The 15,453-nt window shown below is 50.3% G+C and overlaps 1 protein-coding gene across 1 annotated transcript in view; it reads right to left on the reverse strand.

The window, feature by feature from the left end:
- Positions 1–2,496: 2,496 nt before the first annotated feature.
- Positions 2,497–15,453, reverse strand: part of F9 (coagulation factor IX) — a 27,032-nt gene continuing 14,075 nt past the window's right edge. Inside the window, exons 7-8 of the mRNA XM_014954865.1 lie at positions 7,176–7,293; positions 2,497–3,159 (exon numbers count right to left, since the gene is read on the reverse strand). Coding sequence (XP_014810351.1) covers positions 2,612–3,159; positions 7,176–7,293 — 666 coding nt within the window. The 3' untranslated portion in view covers positions 2,497–2,611. The remainder of the gene's footprint in view (positions 3,160–7,175; positions 7,294–15,453) is intronic.

Genomic DNA, 15,453 nt, shown 5'->3' on the forward strand with positions numbered 1-15,453 from the left:
CTTTTGTAGAACGTAGGTACAGGTGGTTTGACTTTTAAGCAGATGTGTGCAAAGAGCATCCGGCTGCGTTGAGAGCAGGGTCAATCGTGTGCATGCGGTAGTGAACTCGCTCTGTCCCGTCAAAACGAGACGTTTTATACCGTGGACTGAAGGGGGACCTTTATGATCTTTGATTTGTGAACCATGGATTCTTAGACACAGTCCCAAATTGTCATGTTAAAACATACTGGAGGGGTTTTTTTTTTAAACTATTTGTGACCATTTTTGTACGGAGGAATCATCGAACTAGGTGATGGCTGTGGTTGCCTGGGGGGTTCCCCACCACCACCCTGGTGGGCGTTTCTCCAGTTTGGGTGGCCAGTATTGCAGAAAATATCCCCCATACACCCTCAAAACGGTGACTGGCTGAGTCTGAACTGGGCAATGCTGCGAGGCCTAGAAAGATCCCAGTGGTCTTCAGCCACTGGCAACCACAGCAGAGAGGTTTTAACTCATTGAAGGTTATTTCCATCTACTTTAAAACTGGTCACAAGGCACTTGCTGGGTGGAAAAGTAGGATTCTCTTAAGTTCCCGTCGGGGCTGTTTATAGTGGTAACAATTCTTGTGGTAAGAGTACACATTTTGAGGTGCAACTGTAAATATTTGTCTCCAACATAGCACACATTGCATATTCAATGGTTTTAATCTTTTCTGTCTTCCATGGTTTTAAATCTAAGCTTTTATTAATTTATGGGGTTGATAAGTTCTGCAAATCTGAATGTACAGTCTGAGATTTTTAACATTTGAAACTTTGCACACGACATGGTCTGTTACCTTAAGTATGCTGTTGAACTAGGCTCTTCATGTATATGTATAAATCACAGCAGAGAATTTTCTCTGACTGCAAGTTTAAATGAACTATATTGTATATGTACCTGTAAAAAAAATGTGTTAAATCTATATTTAAAGATTAAAAACTTGTTAAATAAATTCATACGAGAACGTGCGATTCTGTTCAAACGCACCTCTGCTATAATTTTAGAGGAAAAAACCCCACAATTCATACATGTGTTGGTTTTATTTAATTTCTGTGGAATGAATATAGCCTTCTTACACACGTTTTGATTTTAAAGTAGGTGGTGGCAGATGATCTGATTAGCTTTTAGCAATTAGCTGAGTTGCCTGGAGTGTGATAAAGCCTCTGCCCACCCCGGGGTGCAGTTCCTGAGGGACGTGCTGTTCCCCTGTGCACCCCTGGAGTTTGCCATGGAGGGAGAGACGGGATGAGCTGGCACCAGTCAGAGGGAAACCTCCCTCCCTCTGGGATTATTCCCTTCCCCTGGGATTAGTCCCTTCCCCTGGGATTATTTCCTTCCCTTGGAGTTGGGAACCGGATTGAGGCCCCTGGGGACAGCCCCACACAGACCTCTCTGCCCAGCGTAGCCTTTCCCCGGGTGATAAGTGCAATGGAAAGATAATAAAAGAAAATAAACCCATTTGAGTCATTGGAACGATCTATTTGACTATTTCTTTCGATAGGATATTTAGCTCTGGCTTTTTGGAAGGCTTGTGTCAGACAGAAACTCGTTCTTGTCCTCGCCCTCCTGTAAATCAGGTTGTATTTCACTGCACAAAAGCACCTGGGGCTGGTGTCCAATGTGTTAGGAGCTGAGCCCGTCTGCACGACTATAAATATGTATATATGTATAGTTTCTATACAGTTTCTTTGCTCTTTCAGTGCTTTCAAACCAGTAGCTGATTTGCTGCCACCTCCCCTTCCCCGTGCCCGGGTGCCAGCACCCACCCCGGGCAGGGGACAGGCAGCTCCCAGCCAGGGCTCTGCAGACACCGGGGTGTCCCTGGGGTGTCCCTGCCCTCAGGGGACATCCCCCAGGCTCAGCCCCGGGGCAGTGCTCTGTCTCCACCACCACCAGCAGCACCCAAAGTCTCTAATTTAACATGATTAATGCAGAGAGCGGGACAGGTAACGAGCACTGAGCGGTTCTCTTTATAATCCTAACGAGACTCCACCGAAATCATTAGCATAAAGCCCCACCATTGCCTTTCGATGAGTTTTATGCTGATTTTAGATCATTTATACAGCCCATTTGCTGCAGTCCTAAAGCAGGAGGAGCGTTTTCTGCCGCCTGTGATCCATCTCAGGCTCCTGTGAAACCAGCCAGAGGGTGCTGGGGGGGTGACGCTTCCCCTGTTCCCCCCCCTCCTGGGCTCCTGCCGCAGGGCTGATGCTGGACGTGGGTGTCACAGCCACCCAGTGGCTCCCCTTGCCCAGCCGTGGGCAATGCCAGTGGGATGCTGGCCCTGGGCAAGCGTGAGCCATGCCTCGGCTCATCCACACCAGCCCCTGCAGTCGGGATTTGGGGGATTTAAACCCTCTCATCAGTGCCGGTGCGTTGAGGAATGCAGGCAGGGGTAATTAAAAGGGCTTTTTATTTCCTTATTACCACATTTCCATGGCGTTCTCCCAACTTTTGCCTTCCAAGAGCGGAAATCAGTTCATTTAGGAACTTTTATTCAAACACAGCGATTTCTGGAAAGCACACACAGAGGTTGCTATGGTCTCTTGTCAACGAACCAGTCCATCCCCAGCATGGCGGGACCTCCCGGGGGTTAGTCAAGCCTCGTGATGTCCTTTATCCACTTCAGGTACTTGGAGACCCTGGTGTAGATGCCGTACTTGCCTGGCTTGGCACATTCCTCACCCCAGCTGGTGATCCCTGTGAGGAACCAGGTGCCCTCGATCTCGGTGGTGTAGGGCCCTCCGCTGTCCCCCCCGCAGGTGTCACGGCCCCCGGCTGAGAAGCCGGCGCAGAACATGTTCTGCAGGATGGTGGTGGAGGTGCTCTTCAGGCAGGTGGGCCGGTCAACGAAAGGCACCTTGAGAATCTGGAGGACGGTGGCCGGGCGGCCGCGGAAGAGCGTGCTGCCCCAGCCGCTCACCGTCCCAATGCCCAGCTTCAGCAGGGCGTTGGTGAACTCCCGGTTGCCCAGGCAGATGGGGGTGACGTAGCTGTTGAAGCTGAGGGGCTGGTCCAGCTCCAGGAGGGCAATGTCGTTGTGGTGCTTGTTGATGGTGGCGTTGTACGTGGGGTGGGGAAGGATCTTCACCACTTTACGCCGCTGCTCTGTGTTGTCTTCCTCGTTGGTGTTGTATTCACCTGTGGAGACAAGCGGGGCTTGGGCATCGTGGCTAGACCAGTGACTGTGCCCTGAGGATGCCAGCACAAGGGGACACCACCCCACAGAATCACAGAATCACAGAATCTTAGTGGTTGGAAGGGACCTCCGAGATCATTGAGTCCAACCACAAAAAAAAACAAAAACAAAAACAAAAAAACCCACAAACAAACAAAAACAAACATAAAAACCACCACAAGAACAACAAACCCAAAATCACCACCCACCAACTAAACCCCACACCCACAACCCCATACACTACACCCCACCATAAACCAATAATCTTGGGCACCAGAGCATGCCCTGAAGAGCCATGTCTATACGTTTCTTAAATACGTCCAGGGATGGTGACTCCACCACCTCCCAGGGCAGGCTGTTCCAGTGCCTGACCACTCTCTCAGTAAAGTAATTCTTCCTAAGAAGAATTAGTAATTCTTCCTAAAAGTAATTCTTCCTAACCCCGATGGTGGTTGCAAAGGAGTGATCGCTGCACATTCCAGCCTTTGGGAAGCTCCGAGTCTGGTGCCAACAAGGCTGCTTGCTCCTTGTCAAAAGGTGTTGGAGGTCCCCCCGCAATGGCAGCACATCTGTGGTCCCATCAGCTGGCAGGACCTGGACCCCCAGATGTGGCACAGACTGATCAAGTGGCAAAGGCCCAGATGCTTTTGCCAAGGTCAGTCGCAACGTGGCTGCTCTTGGGATTTAGCACCCTCACGGCTATGTAAAGGGGGTGTTGCCCTAGCATCAAAAGGGGAAAAGCCTCTAGAAAGTCCTCAACACAGGAAGGACGGGGACCTGTTGGAACGGGTGCAGCGAAGGGCCACGAAGATGATCAGAAGGCTGGAGCCCCTCTGCTGTGAGGACAGGCTGAGGGAGCTGGGGGTGTTCAGCCTGGAGAAGAGAAGGCTCCGGGGAGACCTTAGAGCCCCTTCCAGTATCTGAAGAGGCTGCAGGAGAGATGGGGAGGGACTCTTTGCAAGGGCATGTAGTGACAGGATGAGGGGCAACAGTTTTAAATTGCAAGAGGGGAGATTCAGATGAGAAACCAGAAAGAAATTCCTTGCTGTGAGGGTGGTGAGAGCCTGGCCCAGGTTGCCCAGAGAAGCTGTGGCTGCTCCATCCCTGCAGGGGTTCAAGGCCAGGTTGGATGGGGCTTTGAGCAACTTGGTCTGGTGGGAGGTGTCCCTGCCCAGGGCAGGGGGGTTGGAACTGGATGATCTTTAAGGTCCCTTCCAACTCTAACCATTCTATGATTCTAATTAAAAGTCTTAGTTCAAAATAAATTAGTGAAGAGAAACCTGTCTTTGCCTTTTCCAAAAGCACACAGAGGGGAGGGCAGAGGGGCATGAAATGCCGCCCCCACCCCAGTGCTCACAGGTGTTCCTCATCTCCACTGCCCTCAGGAGGCTCAGCTGGCTCCAGGCTCCCCTGATTGAGCTGCCATCAGCCCATTCCCTCCCCTCCCAGCTTGTGTAACAGGTAGAGGGATTGGAGAACATTCTGTGGTCTCGGGTTGGTGAAGGAGCGGCCTTTGGGTCTGCCTGCAGCCGGATCCCCTCTCCTGCTCTGGGGACCAGCTGAAGGCTCTGGAGGAGGATGACTTTTCTGGCAGCCCTAGAGCCTGAGGGTGCGTTTAACCCCTGCTGCAGTACTGCTCCACGCTCTGCTGTCATCTCCTGAACACACCGTCTCCTCCAAACCGTCTCTGCAGCGCTCCTGGCCCTGCCAGTGTCCTGTCTCTGCTGCGTCTGCCGGCGAGGAGCGGCAGGAGCCCGGCGAAAGAGGTGAGCCTGATTTCTCTCTTCCTTAATGCCTGATGAAGGTGGCTGTGGTGGCCGGTGCTGCTGCCGTGCTCTGCTGGGGTTGGTGGGTTGGTTTTTTTTTTCTTTCTTTGCAGCAGAGTGTGAACGTCAGCTTCCTCGCAGGCTGCGTTTCCACAGTGTCAGTGCAAGACAGAAGGATGTTTGGGTTTTTTCTTGCTCTACGGCTCTACGGCTGCTTACTATTGCTGGGGATCTGGAGATAGGCTTCAGGGAGGAAAGAGGAGAGGCAAAGGAGAGGGGAGTGCTTCTTCCACCCCCTGCTCTTGATTTTGGGGCCTCCTAGGGTGCTACAGACAGAGCTGAACACTTAGTGTGAATGGATGTGAAGGAATCAGCTGTTGCCCGTGCACTGTATGTGGCGCAGGCGCAAATTCAACAGTGCCTGAAGCCCTACAACATCATGGTTTTGCTTTCTTGACTCGTGCCTGGTCTAAAATCCTGCCCTGGCAACCCAAGGGTGTGAAGGTAGCAGAAGGGGAGCTGGCTGATAACGTGCCCTAAATGGAGGGGTGGTGTGTGACCTGCAGGAGAGAGCCTGGAAGGAGAGGCAGTTTGGTGCAGACGCAGCAAATACCAAACCTCTGCCCTGGTGGAAATGTGGTTTTTTGGGGGGAGACTGGTTTTGCCCAGGGCACCTTGTGCTTTCTCACACTAGTGGGTGCGAGGCTGGGCTTTGGGCTGGGGCTTCCAGCAAAACTGGCTGAAAGTAGACAGGAAAAAACGCTGTGAGCCCCATCAGGTGGTGCCCAGCCCCACAGCACTTGGTCTTCAGGGTCTGCCCTGAAGCTTATCTGTTAAAAAAGAAGGTGAAGATGCAGCTGGAGCCCTCTTGATGAGCTTATTTCTGGAGAGAAAACGCTTCAAGGCTCAGGTAGAATGTCATTTTTGTCACTATTTCATAGTGTTTAAACAGAAAGCATGACTCTTCCATGCCTCTCGGTGCTGGCTGTAGCAATGACTAACCCTCTCAGCGTTCCCCTCCTGTCCCTGTCGGCGTAACCCTCCTGCACTAGATATTCATACGGGGCAGAAACAAGCAATTTGGGGAAGCTGATTCTGCCACAGCTGTGAAATGTGGCACTGTGACACCTGCCAAGGCCCTGTGCTGAGTTATCAGCCTGCTGGAACCCCTGGGTACCAAGAGTTGGGGGGGAAACATCATTATTTCTTTTTTTCAAGCAGAGATTACATGTGTTTTGTAAAGTAGCAGCATCACTTGCGGTGTGATCTGACCACAGTGCCCCTGTCTAACTTCCCAGAGCCCCTGCTGAGAGACCACGCTTCCCCACGTGCCAGCCCAGTCTCTCTCATTCAATCCAGAAATTCTATTTACTTCTTTAGAAGTTAGAAGCAAAAGTAGTCATCTTCTCCTTGCAAGGAGCTGGGCAGGCTACTGGTGGCCCTCTTGCACCAGCCACACAAATCTGTGCTCTGAGAGTTGCATGAAAACTTCGTGTGACCCCCAAGAATCACTAGTGAGGTCCTATGTGACCAGCAGAGATAAAAATCCATCACACCAGCTCATGAAGCTGGAGAGGGACTTTTTGCAAGGGCATGTAGTGATAGGATGAGGGGTAATGGCTTCAAACTGAAAGAGGGGAGATTTAGATTAGATCTCAGGAAGAAATTTTTCCCTCTGAGGGTGGTGAGAGCCTGGCCCAGGTTGCCCAGAGAAGCTGTGGCTGCCCCATCCCTGGAGGGGTTCAAGGCCAGGCTGGATGGGGCTTGGAGCAACCTGGTCTGGTGGGAGGTGTCCCTGCCCAGGGCAGGGGGTGGGACTGGATGGTCTTTAAGGTCCCTTCCAACCCAATCCATTCTATGAAAGCAGCATCTTAACTGAAGTCCACCAGGCTTTTAAACAGCCTGGGGTTCTCAGGTGACCATGCCTGTGGTGGGGTTGAGCTGGGTTTGCAAGATGGTCCAGCGGCTCCGTGGCTTTGGGACCGAGGCCAGACCCAGCTCTCTGTTCCCACCAGAGGTGGTGGCACCTGCAGAGACCAGGCTGCTGAAATACTGCAACCTGCAACTGGGGCCTCAGTGTCCCAAAGCAACTTGTCCCACGTTGCCCACATTGTGGTTGTGTGGGTCCCGGGGTTCTGTGTAACGCCTTGTGCCTGGCCCTGCCCCATGTCCCTTGTCCCCCCTGCTGGTCCGATGCCACCCGAGGTGCTCACCTGCCACCGCCGTGACGTTGTCACCTGGCTTCAGGCAGTGGGCTGCTGTCACCAACCACTTCTCGTTGATGATGGAGGCGCCGCAGAAGCCCACCCCGTGGCTGTTCACCAGGTGGATCTGTGGGAGCAGAAGAAAAACACATCCATGGGTTTGTGCAAATCAGTGGGGAAGAAACGTGGGATGCAGGGGATTTTTTTGGCTAGAGGACAGGCTGTGTTTAGGTTCTACAGACCTAGTGCTGCCAGAGACACTGCCCTTCAGGGGGGTCCCTGCCCCTCAGTCCCCTGCCGTGTCACAGGGGGTGGCCAACACTGCCCCACACACATGTTAGTGCCCTTCTCCCTCTTCTGGGGAGGGCCAACAGTCCCAAATACAAACCTCAGCACAACACTCAGAGCAGCTGAAATACGAGAGCTTCCACACCCATCTCCTAAAAGTGTTTTACCAGTGATTAGATCTTAACTAGTTAACTAGGGACAAAAATCTGAGCTACCCATTTCATTCAGGCATCGAACCGCCTCAGCACTTACGGGGCACCAGCCAGGACATCCCTTATGCTAAAACTTGTAATTACATTGTCGGCCGGCTTGGTGGACTGTGTTTAAAAGAAGGATTTCTTTACAATTCACCCGTTTCCTTCCTTTCAGGTGAGGTGGCTCCTCACCCTCTCTCTGCGTCGCACTTCCTATGGATTTACTCGTTTGATGCCTCCTTGGAGGCAGCCCTTTAAGGATCCTTTAAGCATCTTTAAGGATCCTTTAAGCATCCTTAAGGAAGAGGAAGCAGCTAGCCCCCGGCGAGGATCTGCTGGCCACGGGAGGGCAGCGCAGGCTGCCGGTGGCGACTGCTGCCACTGAGCCCAGAGCCCACCAGTGGCTGCGGGTGCCCGTGGAGCAGCCAGGGAGGAGACAGGGACAGGGTTTATAAAGCCCTTCGGTGGGATCTGAGCCCCACAATCACCCCCGAGCACCAGGGGAATGTTGCATCCCTCCTGGCTGCTGCCTGCATCCCAGCAGGGAGAGCATCTTCACTTGCCAGCTGGCAAAAGGGCCACCAAGACTTTTTTCCAGCGGGTCCCTGGTGAGATAAAGGTCTCCGTGAGCATAGCCAACTAGCCAGACTTGGTGGGCTTGCAGTGTGTGATTTTTACTTGCTTTATGGGTACTGGTTTCTCATGTTTAACTTGCTGGTTCTCCTCCTGCCTCTCTGTGGCCACGTGGTGGGTGCCAGCATCACCTGTAGCTTGTCCCACCACAGGCTGTGCCAGAAAACCCTGCGTGTCCCAGGCAGTGCTACGGCCACTCCTAAAACCTCACCTGAATTTATTATTTTCCACACTCAGCCGCTGATTTCTGCACTGATTTCGGAGATTTCTGCACTCACTGAAGCCAGAGCAGAATTTAAGAGCAGTAGATGACTTTGAAAAAAATCTGAGCTACCTTTCCTTTGGACAACAATTTAAAAGTATTTGCAGAAGGGTGGATCAGAGGGGGTTTCTTTGCGGTCCACCACCCAGCTCTCCCCCCAGGGTCACTCTTGGTGTGGTAGAGATGACTCGTATGTCATGAGTTGGATTTGGTAGATGTTGAACAAGGACAGATCCTTTGTTGGTATAAATTATCAGGGATCTGTTGAAACTGATGGAGCCAAAAAATGAACTGCACTCTTCCTTGCAAACCTGTGCTTTGCAAAGCTCCCATTCCTCCGCCCTTGGCTTATTCTTGGTAAATTCATGGACTGCTGGGGAATCTGTTGCTATAGCTCTAAAGTTTTTTTGCTGGGGTATAAAACTGTACAGAAAGAAGCTGTGCCCTTTGGGTATGTAGAAGGAAGACCATCCTGCGCTTGGAAGGAATTGAGCAGCCAGAGCGATTGCTGGGGTTACAGGAGAACAGCAGAAATCATGAGTACCTGCCAGGGCACCTCTCCTCTCATGCTGTCTGATCCACCCACAACCCGGGTGCCCGTCTTAATTATGGGTGTGATTTTGGTGGTGGTGGGGGCGGCGGCAGCGGTGCTGGTTTCCGTGATGTTGTCGAGCTCCTCGTCATGAGCATCATCGTGGTCGATGGCGGTGATGTTCCAGTGCTCAAAGGTGTTTATGGCACGGGTCAGCTTGCTCTTGACTTCGGGAGCTGTGATCCTCCCGCAGGGATATGGCACTGGGAGAGAAATGGTCATGGTTAAGACTGGCTGGGCATCACGCTGAGGGTTACAGCGATCTACAGAGCAGGTGAGGAGGCAGATGCTGCCTTGTCTCAGCGCCGTTTGGGGACCGAGTGAAGGTGATATACCAAAAGTTCATAGAATCATAGAATTGTCCAGGGTGTGGGGGCGGCGGCAGCGGTGCTGGTTTCCGTGATGTTGTCGAGCTCCTCGTCATGAGCATCATCGTGGTCGATGGCAGTGATGTTCCAGTGCTCAAAGGTGTTTATGGCACGGGTCAGCTTGCTCTTGACTTCGGGAGCTGTGATCCTCCCGCAGGGATATGGCACTGGGAGAGAAATGGTCATGGTTAGGACTGGCTGGGCATCACGCTGAGGGTTACAGCGATCTACAGAGCAGGTGAGGAGGCAGATGCTGCCTTGTCTCAGCGCCGTTTGGGGACCGAGTGAAGGTGATATACCAAAAGTTCATAGAATCATAGAATTGTCCAGGGTGGAAGGGATGTTTCAGGTCATTGAGTCCAACCATCAACCTAACACTGACAGAAACCATCACTAAACCATGTCCCTCAGTACCACGTCTGTCCAGCTTGAGATACCTTCAGGGATGGTGACTCCACCCATTCCAGTGCTTAATAACCCTTTCAGTTTAAATTTTTTTCCTAATATCCACCTCCCCTGGTGCAACTTGAGGCCATCTCCTCTTGTCCTTTCACCTGTTCCTTGGGAGAAGAGACTGATTCCCCCTGGCTACACCCTCCTTTCAGGGAGTTGGAGAGAGCAAATGTGTAATGTGTAAGAGCAGCAAAATATGCACAAAATATACAATACATAAGAGCAGCAAAAGCACAAATTGTTTCCAGGCTGTAGAAATGACACCTGAACAGCTTTTAAAAAGAAGAAAGTGGAGAGAGAGAGGCTGTGCCTGGTGGGAGGGAGCAGTGGTCTCTGTTTTTGGTGGGATGGGGAGGGACATACCCAGGAGGTTTGCTGTGGGGGGGTGACCAGCCTCTTGGCTGACATTTCTACAGCAAGTAACTCCAGCACAACAAAAGTCCAGCTGGGAGAAGGCAGGAAACCAGATCTGCCAATTGTACAGATAATCCCGCTTGGCACCAAGGTGAGGAAAACATTAATAAACTCTTTCTAGAGTTGTAGACTTTTCTCTGTTAATGAAGATCTCAACTGCGGGCTCGCTCCAGACGAGCTCTTCCCGTTTCTCTCCTATGCAGTGCGTGCCAAATTCCTGCTGACGGTGGCAGTCAAAATAGTAAATAGCATCAGGCATTGTCTTTCGTCTGAAAAGCTTTTGACAGCACTATGCAAACAAACATTAGTGTAAAATCAGATCTAAGTGTGGCCTACTGAGACTTCATGTATTTTTTTTAAACTGTCCACTATAGGAACGGGGCTTAAGTAAGTGTTGAGTGATGGAAAGTGCCACCCGTGAGGCTAGGCTAGGAAATGAAGGTTTCAGAGCCAACAAAAGCTAAGCTTTTGCAGGAAGGGCAATTACCCAACCTGAAAGATGATCTTATTGCTAACAGTAAAACTTTCTGGCCCAGTGAAAGCGATACGGTGTGTTGGGCAACACAGACCTGAGCTCTTAATGATCTCCATTAACAGGAGGACTCCTGGACTAAGGTACTTCCTACAGTGATTGCTGAAAGTCAGCATTTTGAGGAGCTTAAATTGTTCCTGACTGTAGCTATCAGACCTTCAGAAACCAACTCACCCCTGTGGCTGCTTAGGTGTGCAAATCTGGTACTCTCAGGTGTTAGAAAGACGAGAGCATCAGATGTTAAATTGACCTTAGATGACAAAATATTTCTCTACTCTGTTTCCTCTGCCAGACGTGCTTCTGAGAGAGATGTTCATGCCCAATTAACTTGCCGTGTCGCGGTGGGTTGGGATTGCATGTGTGGGTGTAGTTAGAGAGGGTGTAACAGCCTGTGAGCCAGGTAAAATTGGGGAATATAACAAGAACCAGCTATTCTTTAGCCCTTTATGGAGTTGCAACCTCAAGCCATGCATTTCTCCTCCACCACTCTCAGTACCACAGCTAAACCACAGGGTTCCTGTGTAGGATCTTTGTGTGCAGATACACACCATTGGGAGGACAGCACCACCAGAAAGCTTCACTAGTTTCCACCCAACTCGGGGAATTATAAGGCACTGTGTGACGGCCAGCCATGAAACAGACCATCAGGAGGATTTATGGTGAGAAAGATTGTCTTTGTTCTGGAAAAAAACCCCAGAGCATCCTCAATGTAGGATCAGTAATTAAATAGTAGCTCCTCTTGGAAGAACATGGGAGTGAACTCTGGCTGGATGGACACCAGTGCGTATGCTGGTGTAGCTGAACATCACATTTCTGTCCCCAGAAAACTACTGATCCATATCTAGACACATAAGATGGCTGCAAGTGGGAGAGACGTCTGTCTGAGCAGCCATCTGAAATGAGCATTTGCCTTGTGAACAAATTCCTGGACAGCTAACCTCCTTCTCCACCCACCCAAGCTAAAAAAGGGGTGGTTATATTATGTCCTTCAAGCCTGACCCCACATCTGCTGTTGGGAAAATGCAGGGTCAGGCTCTTCACATTTGCTGAGCAGGAAAACAAGGCTGGTCTCATACAGGATGTTGCATGACTAAGAGATTGATGTGCCTAAATCCAGGACAAGACCTTAAAACTTTCACCCAAATCTCTTAAAAACACTGTAAAAGTTAACCTGTAGGTTCACAGGACTTTCCATCTTCGTGAAGCCTGTAGCCAGAAGCGCAGGAACACACAACTTTTTGTGGCGGGTCGTGCTTGCAAAAGTGCTTGCAGCCTCCGTTTTTAATTGCACAAGTGAAGTCTGAAAAAAATTGAAATGAAACAGTGGAAGCCCTTCTGAAACACAACTGGTTAGAGGTTTGTTGGGACGTGGGCCTTTGGACTCAGCCTATAACCCACTTGGGTTGTTCCAGACCATGGAAAACATGTGCTTGTTTGCAAGGAGAGTGTCCTCCTTCCAAGTCATATCCCCACTTGGAATGAAGGATCTCCAGGCACCTCTTTGAGAAGGCAGGTTGAGGAACGGCCCTGGGAGAGGTCCTGGCACAGGTTCCTCCTGCCTGCAACAGCTGCGTGCTGCCCGAAATCTGGCAGCCTGACCGTAAAACACTCCTGCAAATATTTGGTTACAAGCCATGTGATTTCCCCACTGTTGTGCTGCTTTCCTCCCCCCTCTTCGTGCAATCCAGCCCCGTGGGGATGCTGGTGGAGCAAACCCCAAACCCAAGAAGGGCTTTGTCCTGGGATCATCGCTGGGTTCTGATTTTAAAGCCTTGAGCAAAGCCATATGTTCTTCCTGACATACCGATAAATCATCACAGCCTGACATGGGAGACCCATTTCAGTAGGATGTTTGGTGAAACAGGCTCCATCCTGAGGCACAGGGAGATTCCTGTGACTTCTGCGTGTCTTCTCCTACCCCACCTCATGCTGCTCTGTGGTGGAAACATCATCTCTTGGAGGTGGGAAACCACTAATCCACAGACGCCCTTTTAATTCTCAGTGAGTTTTCAAATAACTTCACAGCAGACTAACTCCACTCCTACTTCCTCAAGGACACCTCCCTTCCTGTAGCCATTTTAATGCCATCATTTACTATTTTTACAGAGCTCCTTTTCACGCCTCACTTCTAGCTCTATTTTTGTTCCTGTCTCACTTCCACGAAAAATCTGCAATGAGACTATTTAAATTTGATGCAGCTTTGAAATGCTCTTTTTAACGTACACTCCTCTCTTGCCAGAGCAGAAGCACAACTAGAAAGGGAATCTTTTATTAGTGCACTGAGTCTAGCACATTATGCGAGCCGCACAGCCCCTGATTATATTATAAATATAAGAGCTGAATATCCCTCTTGCTTAAATTATCAGCTGTTTGGTTTTCATAAACTCCTCAAGCCATCAGGAAAATATTTGCCTTTTGTTTGCTTTCAGAATCAAGGTTGCTGGTGATAATTATAATTATGAATCTAGCAGAGTGTCATTGAGAGGAGGCTGTGATAATCCTGCCCGGCACCTGCCCCCCAGCCTGGGGTGGGAATTGGGGAGGAGGACTGGGAGCACGGGGCATGGGGAGGGGGGGACATGGAGTTGGGTGGAAAACTCCTGCTTTCAGCAGATGAGCACGTCACCCCTGATTGACGAGCAGCCCTGGAGAGGGCTCGTGCTGGGGAGATAAAGGAAGGTCTCTGTGTCAACATTTGTGCTGGCAGCCCCAACGGGAACAAAAGACCTTGAGCCTGAGTCTCTGTTGAACCCTGCGTAAGAGCAGGCACCCGGGTGCTGGGTGGAGGTGGAGCTGGAGCTCCACCAGGGACAGGAGAGGACAGGGACATCCGGTCCTCTATCCCCAAGCACGTCCCCCGGTAATCCCATTGCCAACAGGCTGAATTTGCACATTCGTATGAATTACAGCAAGGCAAAACGTGTCCGAAGCAGCCCTCTAGAAGGATGGAGCTCACTTTGAGCCCATGGGATTTCTAGTAGGGCAGAACAACCCAGTACGTACCTATCTCACAGTTTCTGCCATCGTACCCAGGCGGGCACCAGCACACGTAGGAACTTACTGCGTCCTTGCAAGTGGCTCCGTTTTTGCATGGGTTGGGGTCACACTGATCTCCATCTTGGAGAGAAGACAGGAGAATTAACAAACGGTAAGTGTCCACCACGGTTGGTGCCCACCAAGCGCTGGAGCCTTGCTCTGGGCAAGCCTCCTGCTAAAGACGAGCAAGAGACTATACTCCTTCCTTCTTTGGGATGGAAAATAAGTACCCAAGTGCACAAGAGACAACAGCAGTGCTGGGCTAACACCAGCAGCAGGGGCCCAATGATGTGCCCCCTCCCATGTGGGTTAATTCTGCTCCTTTCAGCAGAACTCCTCTTCAGTCACATCCCCTCATGCCACATCTCAACATGACCTCGTGTCTTGACAAAGTTAGATGGTTTGCTTCCCCAAGAGTGGTTTGGATTTCCTGATCTGAATTGGTTTAACGCTACCATCTTTGTTCTCTGAAGGTTTGGGCCTGAGAGAACCTCCACTTGGGTTTGGAGACCTCTTTGCGCATTGGGATTGAGATCCTTGGTTATTGCTCTTTCTTTCTAAGACTTGTACTACTGTTGACTCGTCTAGATTTTTCTTTGTGTGTCAGGGCTTTTATTTTCATCATGGCTGCTGTTGATGCCTGGTGAGGGCAATGGGGGCTTGGTACCACTTGGGTACTGTGCAAGGGGTGAGCTCCCCTGGAACAGCAGCTTGCGAGCTGAAAGGTAAACCAGGCACTTCGGGTGATGGGGGAATGCATGGCATTCATTATTTTTGAAGAACTAATCAGTTACAGTAGCAGGGAAACAAATGCAATGTTGAGTTTCACTGGCTGGTTTTTCAGAGTCCTACCATGCAAATACAACTTTTTTATTTTATAGTCTGGACGGAATAATCTGAATAATTTAAGGCTTTTTAGTGAGATGTTCTGGGCGCTTCGCCAATCTACGAAGCGGTTCATTTATTGAAATGTCCTTAAAATTAGTTTCAGATGTTTTAGTGGGCATTGAAATCTTTTTGGTAAGGGACTGAGGAGTCGCCGGGGATGGAGGCTGAGAGGGGGGGAAAAAAGTACACAGTGGAATGAAACTGGTGGAGCATCCAGGGTTTTGGGACCACTGGTGTGAATTGCAAACAGCTGTTTGCTGTGATCATGTTTAGACTTCGCTTTAATATGGCATTTCTAGGGATTCACGCTGGGCTTGCACGAGGCTGTGCCTTATCTGGAGGTCTCTGCTCGAGAGCAGCGCGTTTGCTGTTTGCTGGAGGGGTGTTAATTATCTCTGTTGTGTTTTGCTCTACACCACGGCTGAAAATAGAAGCCTGGAGTGTGACCTGGGCTCAATGGATCCAGTGGTCTGTGTGAACTGGTTTTGTTCTGTCAGGTTTTGGAAATCTGTTAAAAAAAATAAAACCTGCTTGAACAAATAAAATGGTAAGGTTTTTTGCAGGGGTTTGTGGTTTTTTGTTTGGGGTTTGTTTTGGTTTTTTTTTTGATTTGCAATTTTTCTACAA

Source organism: Calidris pugnax, unplaced genomic scaffold (genome assembly GCF_001431845.1).
Source record: "Calidris pugnax isolate Ruff unplaced genomic scaffold, ASM143184v1 scaffold38, whole genome shotgun sequence".
Taxonomy (NCBI): domain Eukaryota; kingdom Metazoa; phylum Chordata; class Aves; order Charadriiformes; family Scolopacidae; genus Calidris; species Calidris pugnax.